This window comes from Ceratosolen solmsi, unplaced genomic scaffold, assembly GCF_000503995.2.
Source record: "Ceratosolen solmsi marchali unplaced genomic scaffold, CerSol_1.0 scaffold7, whole genome shotgun sequence".
NCBI classification, from domain to species: Eukaryota; Metazoa; Arthropoda; class Insecta; order Hymenoptera; family Agaonidae; genus Ceratosolen; species Ceratosolen solmsi.
The window spans coordinates 16,666,746-16,686,489 of NW_011948413.1; the positions used below are offsets into that span (position 1 = coordinate 16,666,746).

At 36.8% G+C, this 19,744-nt stretch overlaps 1 protein-coding gene across 1 annotated transcript in view; it reads right to left on the reverse strand.

Annotated features, from left to right (window-relative positions):
- Positions 1-19,738, reverse strand: part of LOC105367562 (protein groucho-1-like) — an 82,473-nt gene extending 62,735 nt beyond the window's left edge. Inside the window, exon 1 of the mRNA XM_011506322.1 lies at positions 19,530-19,738. Within this exon, the coding sequence (XP_011504624.1) occupies positions 19,530-19,592 (63 nt within the window). The 5' untranslated portion in view covers positions 19,593-19,738. The remainder of the gene's footprint in view (positions 1-19,529) is intronic.
- Between the last annotated feature and the right edge of the window lie 6 nt (positions 19,739-19,744).

Sequence of the window (19,744 nt, forward strand, 5' to 3'; positions counted from 1 at the left end):
AGGGAACACTGATGCAACAATAATGTAATAGACATACGAGCATATTTAATGTACGCTACATATATTTCGGTCCCTCTCAATGGCCGAGGTGCCATTCACCGCAGGCTGGCGCCGCGTGCTAGCAAGATCGATCGATTGTTTTCTACAGGCCGTTGGGTGAGACTGTGTGCGGTTGCTAAATGAGTGGCGGCGCTAAATCGACGAACGACACGAGAGCGGACAAAAGCGTTTCTACTCGCGTGCGCACTACATCAATTGTGTTTGTAATGGCGCAAGATTTATCAATATCGAGGCCCAGTGAGTTTTTCTACCCTTCCTATTACTCTTTCTCTTCTTTCGGCATCTCCCACATTGTGCACCGGGACTTAGCTATTTTATAACACGACGTTTAGCTTATCTTAATGATGCGATTGATCGCCGTTTATCTTCCTTTTTTCCTATGGCGTCTTTTCAGTTTATTTTAAAGAACGACTTATCGGTAGCACCAAGCGCTGACGTTGAACTATTTCACGGCTACATTGATCTGGCAACTTTTGTTGCGTATGAAACAACGAAAATCATAATTACTTGAGTAATGTGCCGCGTGCATAATACAGGGGGGAAAAATGATTAAAATTGTAATCCGTCTAAATCGTTAATTTTCCGCTCTACTTTAATGGCGCGAAATAAAAGAAACTTGTAGATCGTAATAACAGATAATAGGCGCAACTCACTGTCGATAATTATGCGAGCGTGTACTTAACCACGATTAATAATCATGAAATGTGCACATTATAATCGAGAGTACTGAGAATAAAACAATGTGACATTATGCCCGCCGTATAAGGAAAGGCTTAAGGAGAGGCAAAAGAGTTGTTCGGGCAGCCGGCGGCGTCATAGTCTCGAATGAAAAGCTACAACATCAAACTAGTTCGTTGAAAATGAGAAGGTAACGGGCCTTCGCGAGCACTCGATCAAAATTCCTCCTGACGTCTGAAAATTTTACACTTTTCGAAATGCGTTTGGAGAAGAAACAAAAAAGGGGAACGAGGAGAAAACTTTGACGGCGGGGCTTACAATGTCTAAGCCGAAAAGGAACGGAGAATACAAAGGGGCAGCCAGAAGTGAGACGGTGAATATTGCTTGGTGACAAGCGAGGGGCTCGGGCGAGCACGCGCGGGTTCAATGAGCGAGAAAGGAATACAAATGTTGTTCTGATCTACTGATTCTGCGCGGTTGGGTCTCCTTGAAGAAACGGAGTGGAAAATCAGCGGCTTCCCTCGGATCTATTCTTCGATGAATCTGTTTGCGCGGTGCGCGGGGTGAAGTGGCGAGGGGCGAATGGGGGCATTTGGGAAAGGGGATTGGGGAAGGGTACGCACGTGCATCAGGAAGGAGAGGTGCTCTTAATGAATAGAATGGCGAAGGCTAAAGTGTGTTGGAGCATTTAAGGAATTAACCGATCTCCGAGTCTGGGGGTTTTCTAGTCGACGAGTGCGGGTGCTGCATTTTCCTAAGCTTGAGATTTTCTTCATAGCAACTACGGCCTTGCGATTATTAGTCGGACTGTTACGAAAGTACGCCATTTAACAATTCATGATATTGCCAACTTTTCAAAATCAATTTCTGATGGTCCACTCGAGCCATGCCACTTTTTAATAATTGAAAATCCCGATCAATCAAAATGTATTAATAATTATGCGACGGACAATCTTGCGTTACGTAGTTGATGTTTTTTTTTTTATTTTTATTTTTCCAACGATAAATAATACTTTTATTATGCGGACGTACTCGTGGAACTATGAAATGTTTTTATTGATATGCCAAAAGTATTTTTCCAAACAATAACCAACTATTTATTGCGCCACAAAAAGGTTATTTTGCTTCAAATATTTTGCTTTCACTTCGGCATAATAGATTTTTGGATACATTTATACGGTTGATATTTTCCGCAGGTATATCACGTAACGGTAGCAAATATCGAAATTCACGTATTTTACGAATTCGGAAGGATAACGTTTGTAGTCACAAAATACTTTCCATCAATTTAGAGATAGTTTTTGTTTCCGTTTTTTTACCGCAACGTACAATTACCAACAATATTCACTTTGCCTTTAGCTCTAAAAATTTCACGTTAATTGCAAAAACGCGAAAATATTCATGATTATTAACGGGATTATTGAATATATTTTTGGCGTAATAATTTTAGCAAAGATTTAAAATTCTAAGAGCACTTTTTTACATAATTTAATTTTGAATGTCGTTGTAAAATTATCGCCATACGTTTGTTTGATTTGTTTTTTTGTTTTTGTTTTTTTGTTTCGTTTTTTTGTTTTTAATCAACAAACAATGTTTCCAATTAATTTATTTGCCATTTTTATTATTATTTTTTGTGATAATGGCAGGAATAATTTGCACCAGATTATAAAGACTTTATTTGTGCAATAATCGCAGAGTATTGATGCCGAGTCATATTCCTATATAAAAGTTTCATAGCTGATAATATTACAAATAGCATATAACAGAACGGGGCAATGGTTTGTCACATTCCTAAAAGTAAAATATAAAAGGCACTACCGTCATTCTTCAGATAAAAATAATACTCTGCGTTTATTGCAGTGAATCCTCAAAATGTGTATATCGTAAAAATGATAGACGAGGAATTTCTAATCCAAAGAAAAGATAAGACACAACGTCCATTATAATTCTCCAATTTACTTAATCTCCCGTTTCGAATGCACTTTTCCTTCCCACTACCAATGACTCTATTTTGCGCGCGCAGGCGCAAGTGCATGCATACGCGACTGTGTACACGTGTTGTACGCGCCTATGTAGAAGCATGTTGTCTATTTGCTTTGGCGATGTTGTATTCTGACTCACGCACATTTATAGAGTCGTGATTCACTGGTAGTGAAGTCGATAGAGCCTGTATTATATCAAAATAGGGATTGGGGATGTTCCATCAATAACCTCATTGTTTGCCAGTTCTCTCCTTCTTTTACACACCCTAACGTCTCTGAGCAAATGTTCGCGCACTTGTCATTCTCGCATTGGATGCTTAAGGCAAACGAATTTAAGGTGTTAGGCCAATATGTTTATGTTTAATAAGTGAAGCAATAATTCTTCCTGAAATTAGAACGAGCAAATTTACATTCTTATGAATTTCAATTAATAAGCAACATTGTGTAAAAACATTTATTTAATTTTAATTATCGTGATAAAGTAAAAGAGAAAGAAAGAATATTATTAATAAATTTTAATGTCATTTGGCATGACACAAGATATTCCTTAAAATGGCATAATTAACTTCTAATGATAATTCTATTTATTTTTTAACATTTCAAACAATCAACTACATCAACAAATATTAAGTGACTGTGAAATCTCTTTTTTTTAATTGCAATAAAATCCTATGGCATTGCATACGATGAATGTATTTACAACATTTTCATTCATTTTCAATGTGTAAGATAAATAATAATAACGTTAAAAACTATTTTAGAAAATATAATCTCAAAATACATTAAATATTATTGAAATATGGCTATTTAGAATACCTATTACATATTCATTTGCAAATCAAACAAATATCATCCATAAAAATACTTGATTTAATTACAGACAAGTGTATAATCGGTATAAATTTACAGGACTGCACACTTGCAACAAAGGAAAAAAAAAAGAAAAAAACGCGGCAATACAAATGTTCGCTAAAATATAAATATACGTGAAATAGAAAAAATTTAGGAAAGTGTGGCGAAGGGTAGTGTTTGTGGCGCAACAGCAAAGTGATTTCGTAATGATCAATAATCTATTTATTCACGTGACAGAAATAATATTTGCACAACTCGTAAACAGTTGTATATATAATAAATACAAAGCGTCCTGGTCTGTGTCAACTTTAGACATAACATATATAGATCACGGCTGTGTATAACGACCGGCGAAATAATATAAAGGTTCTTTCTGTATGTATAAGCAGGGCATTTGTGTAGACGTAAAATATAATCCGCATACGGCTATAAAATCTCCATTCGACGTCATCGATGTTTATACATACCGCTTCAATGACGATTTATTGGGATTTGATGTCGAATTGCATGCGGAAAAAATAGTGAGTTTGTTTGAGCGCATATTATTTACATTCGTTTATTATTTACATAAGTGTTAAGCGAACATGTTTGATTAATTTATCGACTAATATTTTATACAAATTTTAGTGCTACATGTAATTTTTGCGAGAGCAAAAGACATATACGATGCTGACATATTTTAATAATAAAGTCATTATTTCTTGGAGCTTTGATAACATCGAATAAAGATGAAAATCAGTCTTATAGACTATTTATTTAGATTGGCGCCATTCGGATTAAACCAAGAAAATAATATAATAAACTCTTATTTCTCACAACAAACGTATTTTCTTTTGTTTTTTTATTTTATTTTATTAAACCTATAAAGTCAAAGTCAACAGAGTGAAAAATTATTAGAATGATTTTAAAGTAGGTAGTTATATGACATATAATGGTACTGCGCTTCAAATGGAAAAAGATCGAGTTTTGAAGACAAAATTATACGTTCAAGGTTAGATTGTTCTTCACACTGCAACTTGCCCAACGACGTATGGGACATTACTGCAGCAGAATGACTCTATTCCTCGGGCTTTATGTTTATCCAAGTGTAGGTGGTGCGAGCCGTGAATGAATAAAGTAACCGATACGAAATAAGTTTAGAGTATTATTTGTGCAATCGACGGTTCTTTCGGTTGCCTTCTCCAAGCGTCAGCATATACGGCTAAATAATATCTAAGCATCGAAGATCAACGCGAACGAAATAAATGAACTTGTTTTTTTATCTTAATGCTAATATCTCGGCAGTTATTTTAATTTTTCAACTATAAAACTTGTCTACATCAAACAATCATAAATATCATGAAAAAAATTCATATAGCCTAGGGCCGTTGTTAACACTACCAGTAACAAGTATACACCCTAAAATAGCATGTAATATACTATGTAAAAAAAAAAAAAATAAAATAAATAAAAAAAAATAGAGAAGAGAAACGAATATTGGCACCCTAATAAAACAAGACAACTTCATTCAATAATCGAATAGCGAACCTTCCGCCAACAATCACGGGAAACGAATTGGCTATAGACATCGTCTCTTCTCCGCCACTTTATCTGCTCTGACAAGACTGACATTGTCCAAAAAGAAAAAGTATAAGAAGAAACAAAGGCGGATGAGAATCGCCTTCGACCACGACGAGATCGGAAAATCTCGAGGGGTTCTCTCGCTCTTCTTTTTCGTCTTTCCCCGATATGAGACACCGCGCGTATTCGACGTTTCCACGGAAAAGCTCGACGGCTTAACTTTTTCCATTCACGTGTATCTCGTACGTGAGGGAATCGGGTCGATCGCGGCCGACAACACAATCGCACTCTCTTCTCTCAGTTGCTCTCAAGAGGAAAAGAACGAGAACCGCGAGGCGAGAAAATAGGATTCGCCTATTTGTCTTGAGCGACGGGGGTGGGCGGGTGGAGAGGGTGGATATCGGCACTAAAACTCGGTCGAGGGTCGCCAGTATCACGACACCACCACGGGATTACGTGTCGGTCGAAATTGAAAACGAGAGAAACGGGCGAAGGAGGTACGTAAGGGAGATGAGTACACAAGGAACAGATAACTCCTCCGATCGGAGGTAAAGGCGGTGTTGAGAGTTTCCGAGATCCGCTCGAAGGCGAAGAGTTTCGTCGATTAATCGCGCCAAGTTGGACCCGCGATGATTTGCAGCAAGGTTTTTAATGAGTTTTGGATAAAAGTTGGTCGGCAGTGTTGGCAAGATGTAGAGGGAAGAATGGTTTGTCTGCGAAATTCTCGCTCGCTTTTTGTTCCCTATTATAACAACGTCATTCTCGTTCTTTTAATTGAGGTGGACTCCTACAGCCAATTCTTCCGTAATTAGTTGCGCATGATTGTGAATCAAGTTTATTTGTAACTTCTACCATTAAGTCATTAGACGAAATATATACGTGAGCGCCAGGTTATCTGTGTGCACACGCTAACGTATATATATTTATTTTTTATTTACATCTGTGTGTCTGTTTTTCTGTGTTTGTGTGTGCGCGTTTGGACGCGTAGGTATGCAAGTGCGTGTGTGCGTATGGTAAGTGCAAAAGGCAACGCTCTTTCATTTTCAATTGATTTTCTTTATGAATTTTAATCGTTTGTTGATTTGTTTTTAAATTCTTTTAAAATTTAACAATTTTTTTTAAATTCTACCTCTCATTATTACATTTTATCTTGAAAACAAAACTGCAAATGATTTAAACAACCTAATAGATATTAATCATTTTATCATTATAGCCAAGCGTTGTTTGGTTATTTTATGAAACTTAGGAGGCCTATAAGTGTACAAAATTCACTTAATTTTCCAAAGACCCTCCACTCTAATCGATACAAATCAGTTACATGCACAAAATGAAGTTAGTTATTTGCTAATTTAATAAATAAACTATAATGCTTTAAAATACAAGAAAAATGTAGCTTGGGGACATTATATGTAAATGCATTAAAAGGAGACTATTTTGAGCAGATATGTTCTTGTCCTTTCGACTATACGTTCGCGTTTACCTCGGCGTTACAACCATTCGCAAACCTTCCTAATTTCTGTAAGAGCGTGTCGTTAAATTACGTTGTATATATGCATTGTTAATTACGTGGCGGAATGAACGAGCCGACGTTACGTGTAATTGGCGCCGCACGATCGAGCATTATAAGCCTCCATTGTGCAAATATATAAGCGACGCTGGAGCGGCCAATGAAAATCGCGGCAGGCAAGACACACAAAATCGAATATATATTTATATACATATATATATATATATATATGTAAAAGAAAGAGAGACATTTTTATATTCATAAATAAATATTTTATTACGCAAAAAGAAATTAATTCTGAAAAAACGTCGTAAATGTTGGGAATAATGTTTCCATTAAATGAAGAAAAAATCAAATATGTTAGTCAAAATTGTGAAATTAATTTTGGTAATAACGCAAATAATTGTGTGAATGATGGTATAATTAGATATTACAATAGTTCAATCAACGATACATCATAGCTGTTATTTGTATTAAAAGACCCTCCATTCCAATCATTTTTGTATACTTAAACAATTTATAAAAATTTCTATCTCGCATGAACTTTTGCAACTCATTTTCAAAATATTCCGAGTAAAAAGTAATGAAACGATTATGAAATAAAAATAAGTTCAATCAAATAATTGCTTTATGACAACTATTTTATAAAGTCACGCTAATATTACATCAATGTTTTATGTAACCATACATAAAAAATTAGACTCATAATCCCGAATATTACATATTTTCATTAATTTTCATTGAGCGAAAATGGTTATAAAAATTGAAATTTTTGCAATCCGGACAAAATGTTTTATGAAATAATTCTAATTATTTTATTATATTATGTTATAATGATTAATATTATTTTCATTTTTTTTCTCTTGCAGATGTAAATTTATCAGGTTTTATTATATTTATACAAAATGTCCATGTTTTACAAAAAGTGTATTACCAAATATTATCCATCCGAACTCATAACTGAATATGCAACCAGTGTCCGGACTCAGTGCGTATTCCAGATTAATTGATTTTTACTTTGATCATTTGATTTGCATAATAATTTTCACACACATAAATTGCAAAAACATACATATTTACAGACAGCAGGTAAAATGTATATAAATCCATTTTGCGAGATATAGATGTGCATTAACAAAATGTGATCGTGAAATTTTCAAAATAAAAGTATGCGTTCGCATTAAAGTGAAAGGGTTGGGGGAGAGGACTGAAATACGGCAATAATGGGAGTGCTCTACTCGTTTGGGCGAACAATTGTTCATTTCCGCGTAACTTTATACAACCGCGGTACGCAAACCCGGATTTTATCGAACCGAATAAATTGTAATCTTCATTATTGATGATTATACCTCCCTCTTTTTTATTAACCGCACGTATGCACACCCGTTCATCGATATTATTTTTTGCCCTTTTGAGTACGGGCCGGTTAGATGCTTTGGAAAATTTAATATTCTTTGTGAAAATGAAATACATACTGTTGTAATAAATTACCGACATCGATCATTCTGCTTTTATAACGGAAATTATTAAATTATCAATAAAAAAACTATGCAAGTATAAATAAAAATATAATTATTGAGAGTAATGAAGATTATGTTGTTAATGTAAGCCACAAGTGTTAGTTGTAAAATTAATGATAATCATTAAATAATATATTATAATTCGTATCCGACAAACGACTATAAATTATAAATTTATTAAGTGATATTCACGGTTTACTTAGCAATAATTCTCTTACATAAAAATATCTACCACAATCCATATTGTCAGAACTTTCTAACTAAAGTATTCGAGGACAGTTATTTTTACTTTACGCATTGTAATTTCATTAATCAGATAATATTAATTTTTATATAATTATAGTTATGCTGCATACGATGTTAATTTAATGTTAATCAATCATTTATATGTTCTATAACATTTGTAGCGAAATGTCATTTCTCATCGATCCATTATTAACACTAATTAAAATCTTCAAATTTATCAAAAATATCGAAATTTAACTGTTATGTGCACATAATATTCTATTTAACTGTTTATGTGCATAAGTAAGAAGTAATTCGTTAAAATAATTTCATAAAGTATTAGTAAGAACATTAAGAACAATAAGGTTATATAAACCTTTATGATAATGCATAATCGTTCAAAATTTTTATTGCAACACCTCCAATTAATCTCTCTCTCTCTCTCTCTCTCTCTCTCTCTCTATCAGTGAGTAATCGTATGTATCGCCAAACGGAAGATCCAGTTCCAATGTATTTTCCTCCTCGATTAATGCACAAACGACTGATTATAGTGGCGTTATGTATCCAGACATATGCTTACGTGAGCTTTACGCTTCGATATTTCTGTGTAAACGACCAATCAAAGCGCGCACGTACATTAACTGCGGTGTTCATGTCGGTGCGCGCGTGCGCAACGCATCAAACATCTAACCTAATTTTTCGTCTTCTTTCTTCTCCCTCTCCCTCTCTCTCTCTCTCTCTCTCTCTCTCTCTCTCTCTCTCTCTCTCTCTTTCTCTCACTTCCCGTACTGCATAATCTCGATAAGCTGCAAGTGTCACGGCGAAATGCAAGTTACAACTGCACTTGCGTTTAACGGCCCCCTTCTCGCTAAGGTCGTCGTTTAACGCGAAGTCCACCAGTTCGAAGAGTTATTAATGAGTTTCTCTGGCTTACACGCGTACTCGTTTACGCGTGGAGACACATACACACATGCACACATGCTTGCCCACTCACTTACCCAACCATGCGCGCGCACACACACGTACACGCACGCGCGCGCGCGCACACGCATACACACGCACACAAACAAACAAATAAACAAACAAACAAACAAAACTCATAACGTGCACACAATATTGGGTTTAGTAAAGTCAAAGAATCGGTTTATGACGCGCGCTCGGATTCTCGGTTAAGAAATCGAGAGGCAAAGTTAGTGTCGAGCGAACTACTGCATTGTTTCGATGAATTTATGTAGCTTGTGCTTTTTATGGCGTCTTTAATGAAGAGCTCGCTTTAATGAATTTATTCTCATTGGTGTCTCGAACGCCAAGTGGAAGAGCCATTAATGTTTAGTGTCGTTTCAGTTTGTGAATAATTCAGATGGTCGGTGAAACAAAAACAAAAATAAATAAAAACAAAAATGGGAAGAATTTAATAATGTTGATTAGCAAAACTTACCATTAATTTTTACGACTTTTTAATTTGTTAAAGTAATTGCTATAATAAGTAAAAAACATGATAACCATAAGTATTGAGTATTTTGTCAATCAGTTTATCCTACTAATTAATTATATGTTATATAAAATTCAACAAGGGTAACAATACCCTCTCAAAATGTATGAAATTCATCGTTCACTTCATTATTTAGTCCATATGGTCCAATCCCAGGAATGAATAAAAAAAATCTGATTTATTGCAATATAACATATATAGCTTATCTCACTTTTTTTCTTTTTTTTTTTTTAATAGCTTAAATAAAACAAGAAGTCGAAAATCGTCAAGACCAAATAAAAAACAGTGAATTTCTATTTGAAAAGCTGTGCAATATTTACCAGAAAAGTATAGCTATCTAAAATAAAAGGTGAAATAGACAGCCGCAATGTAGCGTGGCAATACAAAGTATATAAGCATCGAAGTGGTGAAAATAAAATGAAACGGCGCGTGAAAAGAAACGAAGAGCGAGCAGATGAGCAGCGGAAATAACAAAACGGAATCCGAAGGGAGCTCTTGATCACAATGGAGATCGTCGAAACTGGACTCGAGCAACGTCAGCATTGAACATGAGCCTCGGGTAAAAATCCCCTCCCTTATTATTTTTTTTTCTTTTTATTTCTCTCGTTCGATTTCTATCCCGGACTATCCTACGTATAAAAAATTCAAGCTCTACGGGACGTGCGATTTTCCGGTTTTATGCTAAAAAGATAAATGTCTTCATTTAAATTAAATTAAAAAAAAAAAAAAAAAAAAAAAAAAAAAAAAAAAAATAAAGTGAATGAAATAAAGAAAGAAAGAATAAAAAAGAAACTATGAATAATGACAAAGTAAGAGGGAGCGGTGTTAGTCGACCGGAATTGTGAGTAAAAATGGTTATTTAATTTAACAGCGAATGCAAAAAACATTTGTAGCATTAAGTCCGAAACGTGCGCAAGGAAAGAGGAAAATATTATTCCCGATTATTAATACAACTAAAAGCACAATTAATCAAACACACCAAGAGCAACTACTCAACGAAAACAGTTGCTTCCTCCAAGTCGTACAAGAGAAACTCTTTCAACTCCGCTCTTTCTCTTACCCTTCGTCGCTCAATTTCTCTCGCTCTCTTGTCGCCCTCTAATTCTCCGGTCTCCTTTTTTCATTCTTTTCTCTCCACCGCTTCCTCCTCCTCCAACACCTGTGTTTACACTCATTGCACTTGGCCGTACTCCTCCCTCTTTTCCTCGAACGAACGAACGGCAGCATTTCCTCTCGACAATATACCAACATACAGCTCCATACGAACATATATAAAGAGGATAAAAGATAGAGCAGAAGAGGGCGTTGGGCAGTCCGGTTGAGGAAGGGAGAGAAAATATAGGGAAAGTTCTTTATAAAGAGAAGGTCCGAAGCTCAAAATTTTATGGGTCCCAGGGTGCTAATAGGATTAGCAGATTAGACCGTGAAAAGTTAAGGGAGACTGCCCTTCTTATTTGGTCGCCGTTTTCGTTTACATGCGACATATGCGAGTCCCTCATCTCTCTCTCTCTTTCTCTCTCTCTCTCTCTCTCTCTCTCTCTCTCTCGCTTTTACGCATATGCGCGCGCGGGCGAACTACGCCACATCGCACACCCTAAACACCACGCGCATATATATTGTACTTCTACCTTAGGGGCAGGTAGTAGGTAAAAATGGAGAATCCGACACTTTCTGTATGGCCTTGGCTTACAAAGAGAAATGACGTAATCTTGGTTTTCGTCTACCGGAGTTTCTTTACTTTTCTGGCTTTATGTTTCTGTCAAATAGTCAATGGTCAGTATACATTGAAAATTTCGAAGAGGGAAGTCGTATTCCAAAAACCCAATTGCGTCGCCAAACTGTCCTAACGATGTATTAGGCAGCTCTTTGAAGTATGAATTTGCCTGCTTTTCAATTGCTTGCTTTAGAATGTGTCCCGTACTGTTCCTTATTTCTCCATTATGAAAGATCTCAATTTTAAAGTAACATACCTAACAAACTAAAGATGTGTGTATATATATATATATATATATATGTGTGTGTGTGTGTGTGTGTGTGTGAAATCCGATTCGCACAAATTTCAATATATTACCAGACATAGATATTTATATAAGAAATTCATAATGAAAATTGTGCTCTAGTATGTTGTTTGATTACAGACTCATTTACAATACAAGTTATTGTATTAATAAAATGTTTTCCAAACTATTCTCATTTGTTCATATTTAGAAAATTGAAACGTCTACGCCTAGTTTAGAAAAGTATTAATTGGTTATTGATAACCAATTAATATTATGCATTAAAGTCAGAAATGTAATACAACACGCTACAGCAATATATTAACACATTCAATTAAGGTGAAATAGAAATAGAAGAAGCTCTGTACTGATTTGATTTCTTGTTTGACTTTGAATAATCCGTTGAAACGAATATGTATTATTCAGATTAAGAAGTATGTAATTAGGGTACAGATAAATGATTTACTAACTCACATAAATAACGTGAATAAATACTGATCATAGAATAATTGAGTAGTTGATTGGAATAAAAATGCGATCTACACGAAACGAATAATTATTATTGAGATGCATAGAAACATCGATAAATAAAAATTGAAGTTTTTTTGGTAGATAATTAGAATTATCACGACATAAATTAGTTTCATTGGAAAACTTCGTTAATGTTAGAATTTTTAATTATATGTGGCAATATTAAATTACATTTTATATGCCTAACATATAAAAGTAATTATTCAGTTCTGCCTGGAATATTTTTCAAAGATAAAAAGTACTTTCATATTTTTTTTACAATTATTTAATATAAATTATTTACAAATTCTTATAATATTAAAACACTTTTGGTCAGTTTTATGTGCATTTTGTAATTTACATTAAATGTGCAGATATGAAACTCCAAACGCATGAGAGCATATGTATTTCGCTGAAATATTTTTTTATAATATTCTCCGTACGCCATTGTACTCATATGTTTACGGTCAAATGAAAACGTACACACCAGGCATTTTTTGTACTTTTACTTTTCCGTTATCATGCTCTATTTTTTTGTGCAGAAATTCTAAAAAATTATGTATAATAGGTTTCGTTTGTTCGTCTTTTTCATTTAATTTTCACGCGCATATGTTTTCACTCCCCGTTTCAAAGTGTTTGTTTGACTGGTACGTGATCTACAGTTAACTATTCGTAATACTTTTACACATTTTTAGATTGCGCATAATGCGTTTCTCCTGACATTTTGAAGATTTAAAATTAAACTAATATTAAATACTCGTGCGCTAGCATAGGAGATTCTACCTCATCTTTATAAGGCTGTGGCATCGCGTAAAATACTATACAATTATAATACATTATATTAAATCCTTTATAAAAACAAACTTTGAAAATTGACACTCGATTATATACGATAGGCTGTGTAAAACATGTTAATTCGAAATAGATAAGTCACTTTATAACTCACGTATAAAAATTTTATTGCATATTAACATTTTAAAAACATTCGTAACGCCTGTTACCAACTTTGACGCTTTAGCGGGGATAAATGAAATATCGTATAAGCTTTAAAAGGTTAAAAAAAGGATTTTATATTCACGATAAGGAAATTAAGTTAAATTAAGAAAACAAATTTCTACGCCAGTCTGTTGAATTCTAAAAGTATTAGACATTATTCAATAAAACTGTCGGCTATTCTTGACTCTCTCGTTTACAGATATAGTATTTCGTCGATAATTAAACTTGTTTTCTAAGTTTTATTTATAACAATTACTTTTCCTATAACAGTAACTAACATAAACTTTGCTTAATTATAATTTTTATGCCTCACGACATGTTTATGATTTTACGTTAAATCTTAAATATTATTAGAAGCGTGCATGCGCATTATATAAATACGTATTTTGTTTAATTAAAAACAAGCGTGCGTTAATATTAGAAAATTAAATGTTTATGCGTGTTAAAATTACATTAATTAATATTTTATGCGAGCTCAAAATGATCGAGCTACACTAAAAATTAAGGAATAACGTTTGTATTTGAAATTTCTCCTAGCAAATACCTTTTGTCAGACCCTCCCATTTCCCAGCCCAGCCCAGCCCCACCACAAACCCCCACACCTCATCCTACCCATCGACGCGCCGCCATCTCATTTCAATAAATAATTATGAGTTACTTTGGTCATTAAGAAAATACATGCATTCCAATAACAAGACATCCATAAAGTTTTTCCTCCTTTACGATCATTACGGCTCCTAACAACGCTCGCCAGTAGATTACATTCCGAGGCTACTTCACTACTGTCGTCCCACTTTACTTTTTCTTGCAATATACGCCTAATTATTATACTGCCGACTATTCACTTATCAATGCATACAACCAGCATTCCACGCCTGGTTAAAATACAAATGCGCACAGTCCAATACGCACGGGCGTCCGATCCACTAAAGCAACTGTAAAAACACAAGCATAAAGTTCTGCAAATATTTATTCTCGCTGTCAGTCCCTGGGGCGCGTACCGATATCCCGCACCCATTGAAATAGCGTCGTCCGGGCCGTAAAGCGCCGTGCGAGAAAAGGGCGCATTTTTTACACCTATCGACAACATAGGCGCGCGCGCACGCACACGGAGTTCTCGGCACTCAGCCAGATGAGATTGGGGAGCGAATGAAAGCCCCCAATACAAGTGGTAAAAGTACGATTGCGCCACCTCTCCCGTCACCATACCACTCGTTGCAGGAACAATCCCACGCGGATGCACTCCCGCGATATATTTGGCCTCGCGCGCGAGTTTACATCGGCTTTACTCTCGCAAAAAAGCGGCTCCGCCGTCGCCATTTCCCGGCGCAGACGGCGGGGGCATTTGGCCATTTACAAGCCCAGCAACGCCGGCTGGAATTCTTCTATTTTACATGTTGATTTAGCCGAGGTGCCGTAAACGCGGGGAACGTTGCACAGCACCTCGTAAACCTCGGTTAACGCCCGACCGGAGAATCCATGACTTCCCGGTGACAATTGGAAAATCCAGGGCAATCGTAGCACAATGACACGACCGATTCGCACCCTCTTCCACCATAGCTGTCGGTGTACCAAACAAAACAGAAATTTATTCGACCGGGCGAATCTCGAAAATTATGAGCCGACGGCAGTGCAAATCACTCGTCAATTTTAGTGGTAATTTAATGCCGCAAGTTAAATACGCGCGAGAAAAATGAATGAAAGAAAACCAGGCTGCGAGGTGCGCTCACGCCCTTGTCACCGACACTTATTATCACGAATCCGGATTCCCGTGTGCACGGTGCCGCGTGCACGCAGGCCGAACACACGCGCGCGCGCGCGCGCGCGCGCTCGCACAGAGGCACACAGAGATAGAGAGATAGAGAGAGAGAGAGAGAGAGCCGGATGCACATAATCGGGAGTGAGTGCGCGCGCTCACTCACGCGTATACACGTACACGTGTTCACGGCAACTTTGACTTTTATTGCACGGCCGATGTCGCTGAATGCATAACGACTCCAATTTTATAGAAGACACAGTCTCGAGAGGGATATCTATTGTATACTACGTGAAAGACAGGATGACCGAGATTGCTTTTTTATATTTTAGGACTCTCTCCGCTACCCCCCCCCAACCGCCAGTTATCACGCGCCCTCGTTTTGTTTGCATAATATGGGCTATTATCAAAGCACAGCTGTCAAATGGAAAAGAAATCGATCGGCCATTAGTACGCATTTAAAAGTGTACAAAATTACGGATTAATGTTGAATGCGGTGGCAAATGAAGGCGTGAAATTATGATGGCAGTAGAATTATTAAACTTTCAAGTTGCTTGCAACAAGTACTAGAGTTTAGTTGAATGGCTGCGGTTGAAAATAAAGTTACCATTAAACGTGTCAACTCGATCGTGACACATGAATTGCAAACTACGCCTAAAGCCCATGTAGCTTCCTACATAAGCAACATCGGCATGTATTGTAAATTGTAACAGGATTTGTAATGTTGATAATGGAGAGCGATGGAGGCGATGTAATATGTATAATAAGTCGATAGAGCGCGTGAACAAAAAGAATTCGGTATTTCGTGTCTATCGTATCAAAAAATCCTCGGCCCCGCAATGTGAGATGCGAGGTAAAATTGCTGCGTAAACTCCGATTTATATTTCCGCGATATAATAAAATATGCGCAAGATCGTAATCGGGCCTCGCGAGGGGGCTAAGTGCAGTCGGTGCATTTTCCTTCGGCGTTCATTCGTTTCGAAACGGCCAGAACGCTCGTCGGTGAGGATCATTAGTCAACGCGCACATAGAGTGTCTGTAATTACACGACTCGCGAGCCCCATAATGTTTGTACATACATACGCATGCGCGCACTCGAGAGTGCTCTTGTGCAACGAAACTGCCACGATGTTATAATTGACACCGACGCGAGGATCGGACGGCCTCTTTTCATCGAGTGTATGCTTTTAATTATCCCTGTTCTTCCGAGATTTGCAGCTTCCACGTTACTCTGTGTGCGTGCGTGCTCATTTGTTCTGCGATCGTCATACATACATACATACATGCACCGATACTGAGACGAACGCAATGCTTTTTACCAGAAATCCTCACTGCTGAATTGTTATGATTTTGGCGTTGGCAAAATTTTGAATGCCGTACTATTTCTACTCTTATTTCTTTTTTAGCTAACGGTAACGCTTTTATGCATTTTGAATGTAGACACTCGCGTATATGTGAAACTAAGATATTTCAAATATAACGTAATATAGCCTGCCTGCATTATTCAATGGAATTTTAAGCAATTTATTCTTAACATAGCACGCACGCTTCTAACTCCTAAATTGTTCCATGCAATTAACTATTATCTTGATTTGAATATTATTTCACGGATTTGAAGGTATGACTGTTGAACAAAAAAAAAAGGAAAGATAAAAAAACATCGATGATGGCAGACTTTAGTCACAGTTTCTATTTTCCAATTAAATCCACCGCATATAAATTAACGATGTGAACTATACTTTCAAGTTTTTTACGTGCTTTGTTTCACATAATTTTATCAAACTTGAAGTACGCGAATTAGTTGCTAACTGTAAAATATGAACAAAATCCATTACGTACGTTAACAAATATTGCATGGTAATATTGCGGTTTGTATGGAATAAATTTTCATTATTTATTTATTATCAAATAAAGGTTAGTGTAAAACGAAGTTATTTTTTCGTCATATATACAAATGAAAATGCGAATCCATAAATAAATTGCTTATAAAAATATTCCACGTTTTAAATAAACAAAAAAAAAAAAAATTTTTTTTTATCATTGCTTTAAATAACAATTTATTTTTCAATATTTTGAATAAACATGTAAAGACTGATATTTTTAATCATGTTTTATGTGAGCGGCAAGTACGGGCATCATTATATAGTGATTTTTTTTTTCTTACAATCTACACATTCTTCAACAGAAATATACGAATTTTGGTCAAAAAGAATTTGACATATATTCTATCCGATTTGTCTTGTATAAGAATTAAAATGTCGACGTGTTTTTTCTTTTTGCTTTTAGAAAATATTAACCACAATATAAAAGTTTTTCTCACTGAGCGATGCTGCTTATATAAAATGTACCTTGAAAACAACTTTTGTAAAAGGCAATCTCTGATATTTTGAAATGAACACGCTAATTACGGATAATTACCTTTTACGGTCGTTTAAAAATATTAAATGCTGTGGATACTAAATAAAAAATTCTGAAAATAGTTACTTTATTAAGTGATTTTTATCTGGCTTGCAGCATGCACGAAAATAATGGCTCGCTCACAGTGGCTCACTCACAAGACAAATTTTTTCGCTTATCTCGTGAAAGTACACGATTTCTATATTTAAATTTGATAACCTTGATTAGAATACTCAAACTTGAATATGCATTAAGCAACACGATTTCTTTGATAGGAAATTTTGTCGTGGACATTGGACACGGACAACAATGCATACACGTTTGGCAGTTTGTACCTTAAACCAACATTCATTGTTTAAAGTTGGAGAAAAAATGCATAAATGACCTTCGGGTCGATAAACATCATACAACAACTACATTACTAGATTAGAACTGCTTAACTACATGTAAATAAATCGTGACCCGACAAACATTGAGTCGAGATGCGACCATTTGCAATAGCGTCGGGATAAAGTATCCTCGAGAGCCTCAAAGTAAGTATGAGAGTGCAGAAAAGTCGACTCTTCGTCGTGTTGAATCGTCGAGGACGAAACTAGAGGAGAGAGAACTAATGGGCCAAAAGAGATAAAACGAAGAATACGAACGAAGAATCTTTTCACGCGGGAACTTTGAATAAGAAATAATAGAAGTGAGGCTCTGAAACGAAGTGCTCCGCAATCGATTCCGATAACTTATAAGTATGCCGCCACCACAGAATGCCTCCTATTTTTCAATTATTCGAGTCACCGAACTCGGCGATTTTACATAAAACGTAAATTATTTCCCAGCCTAAGATCGTCCATTAAGATTGGAGAGCTAAGGCTGGTGTAGGAAAATGATCTTAATCGCCTATTATCATTGCGCCTCGAATGACAGCATACAACAGGTTCGACAACAGTTTCGCGAATCAACCAACTGGAATTTTAGCACGGATATTAAAGAACAGAAGTTATAATACATTGTCACAGTGGATTTCTTTTGTACTTTTTTCCTCCTTTTTATCGGGCTTCCGAATCCTTTGCAAACACAAGTACCCGCGTGTTACAACGCTCTTTCTCTCTCTCTCTCTCTCTCTCTCTCTCTCTCTCTCTCTCTCTCTCTCCCTCTCTCAATCGCCTACTTTCAACATGTTAAAAATATTAATTAATCGCTGGAGTTTATTTAGGCTAGAGAGAAATACAAGGTTTCTTTTTCGACTTTTACATTATGTATATATATATATATATATATATATATATATATAGAGCGCTTTTGCGTAATTTATCGCGACGTTTACTCTAGACTTCTGTCGAGAAAAATTACAAGTTCCGTGGACTCTTTTTTTCTTCATATATTCCTTCTTTTTTTCTTCCTCTTCAAAACTCTTGGTTTGCACACGCTTTATGCGCGTGATATACGGCGAATGCAAATATTGTTTCTGTGCGTTCGCCCGCCCGCTCGTTCAAAAAAGCATAAACTATCGTCACACTCGCCATGCGACGGAATTACATTTCAATAGAGCCTCGGCGGAGGCTCGAGGAAATCGCCGACGAAACTCGCGAAGGGCCGCCTTTCCCGTCGCACACACGTCAAATTGTCGGGCTATCGGCTTTAACGGCGGCGCCCCCAAGTCTCATTTCCGTCGGCTTGAGCCGCCTTGGATATGGCTCGGCTCGCTCTATAAGTCGAAACTACCTCTTACCGTTTCTTCCCTCTCTCGTCTTTGTTTATGCCGCAAGGACGAGAAGGGGGCGGCTGAGAAAGAACACTCGTCCCTACCGATCAAAGAAAGTCCATTCGGTATTCATTGGGCGCGTCGCCCGTGAAATCCTCGAGTTCATCGGCGTATCGGCGACTCGCACGCGCGCTGTATAGATCGCGGCCCTCGAAAAAAGCGGATCATTCTCCGAAAGAAGAAGCGTCAGAAAGAAGAAGGCAGTGCCAGGGCACGTGCTCGGGCGTAAAAAGACGAGGCTTACCGGATGCCGGGCGGCAGCTGCCGCTGCGACAGCTGCCGCATTGATGCCGCCGCTCGGATACATCCTCCTGGTCAGGCCGATGAGGTCGAGGGTATGGCCGTAAGGCCGCGGGGACGGCGACGCGGACGACGAAGACGAGGCTGCCTCCTTGGACGACGAGCCTGCCTCCTCGCGCTCTCTCCTCGTTATCCCCGGAATATTTGCGCCTTCGGCTC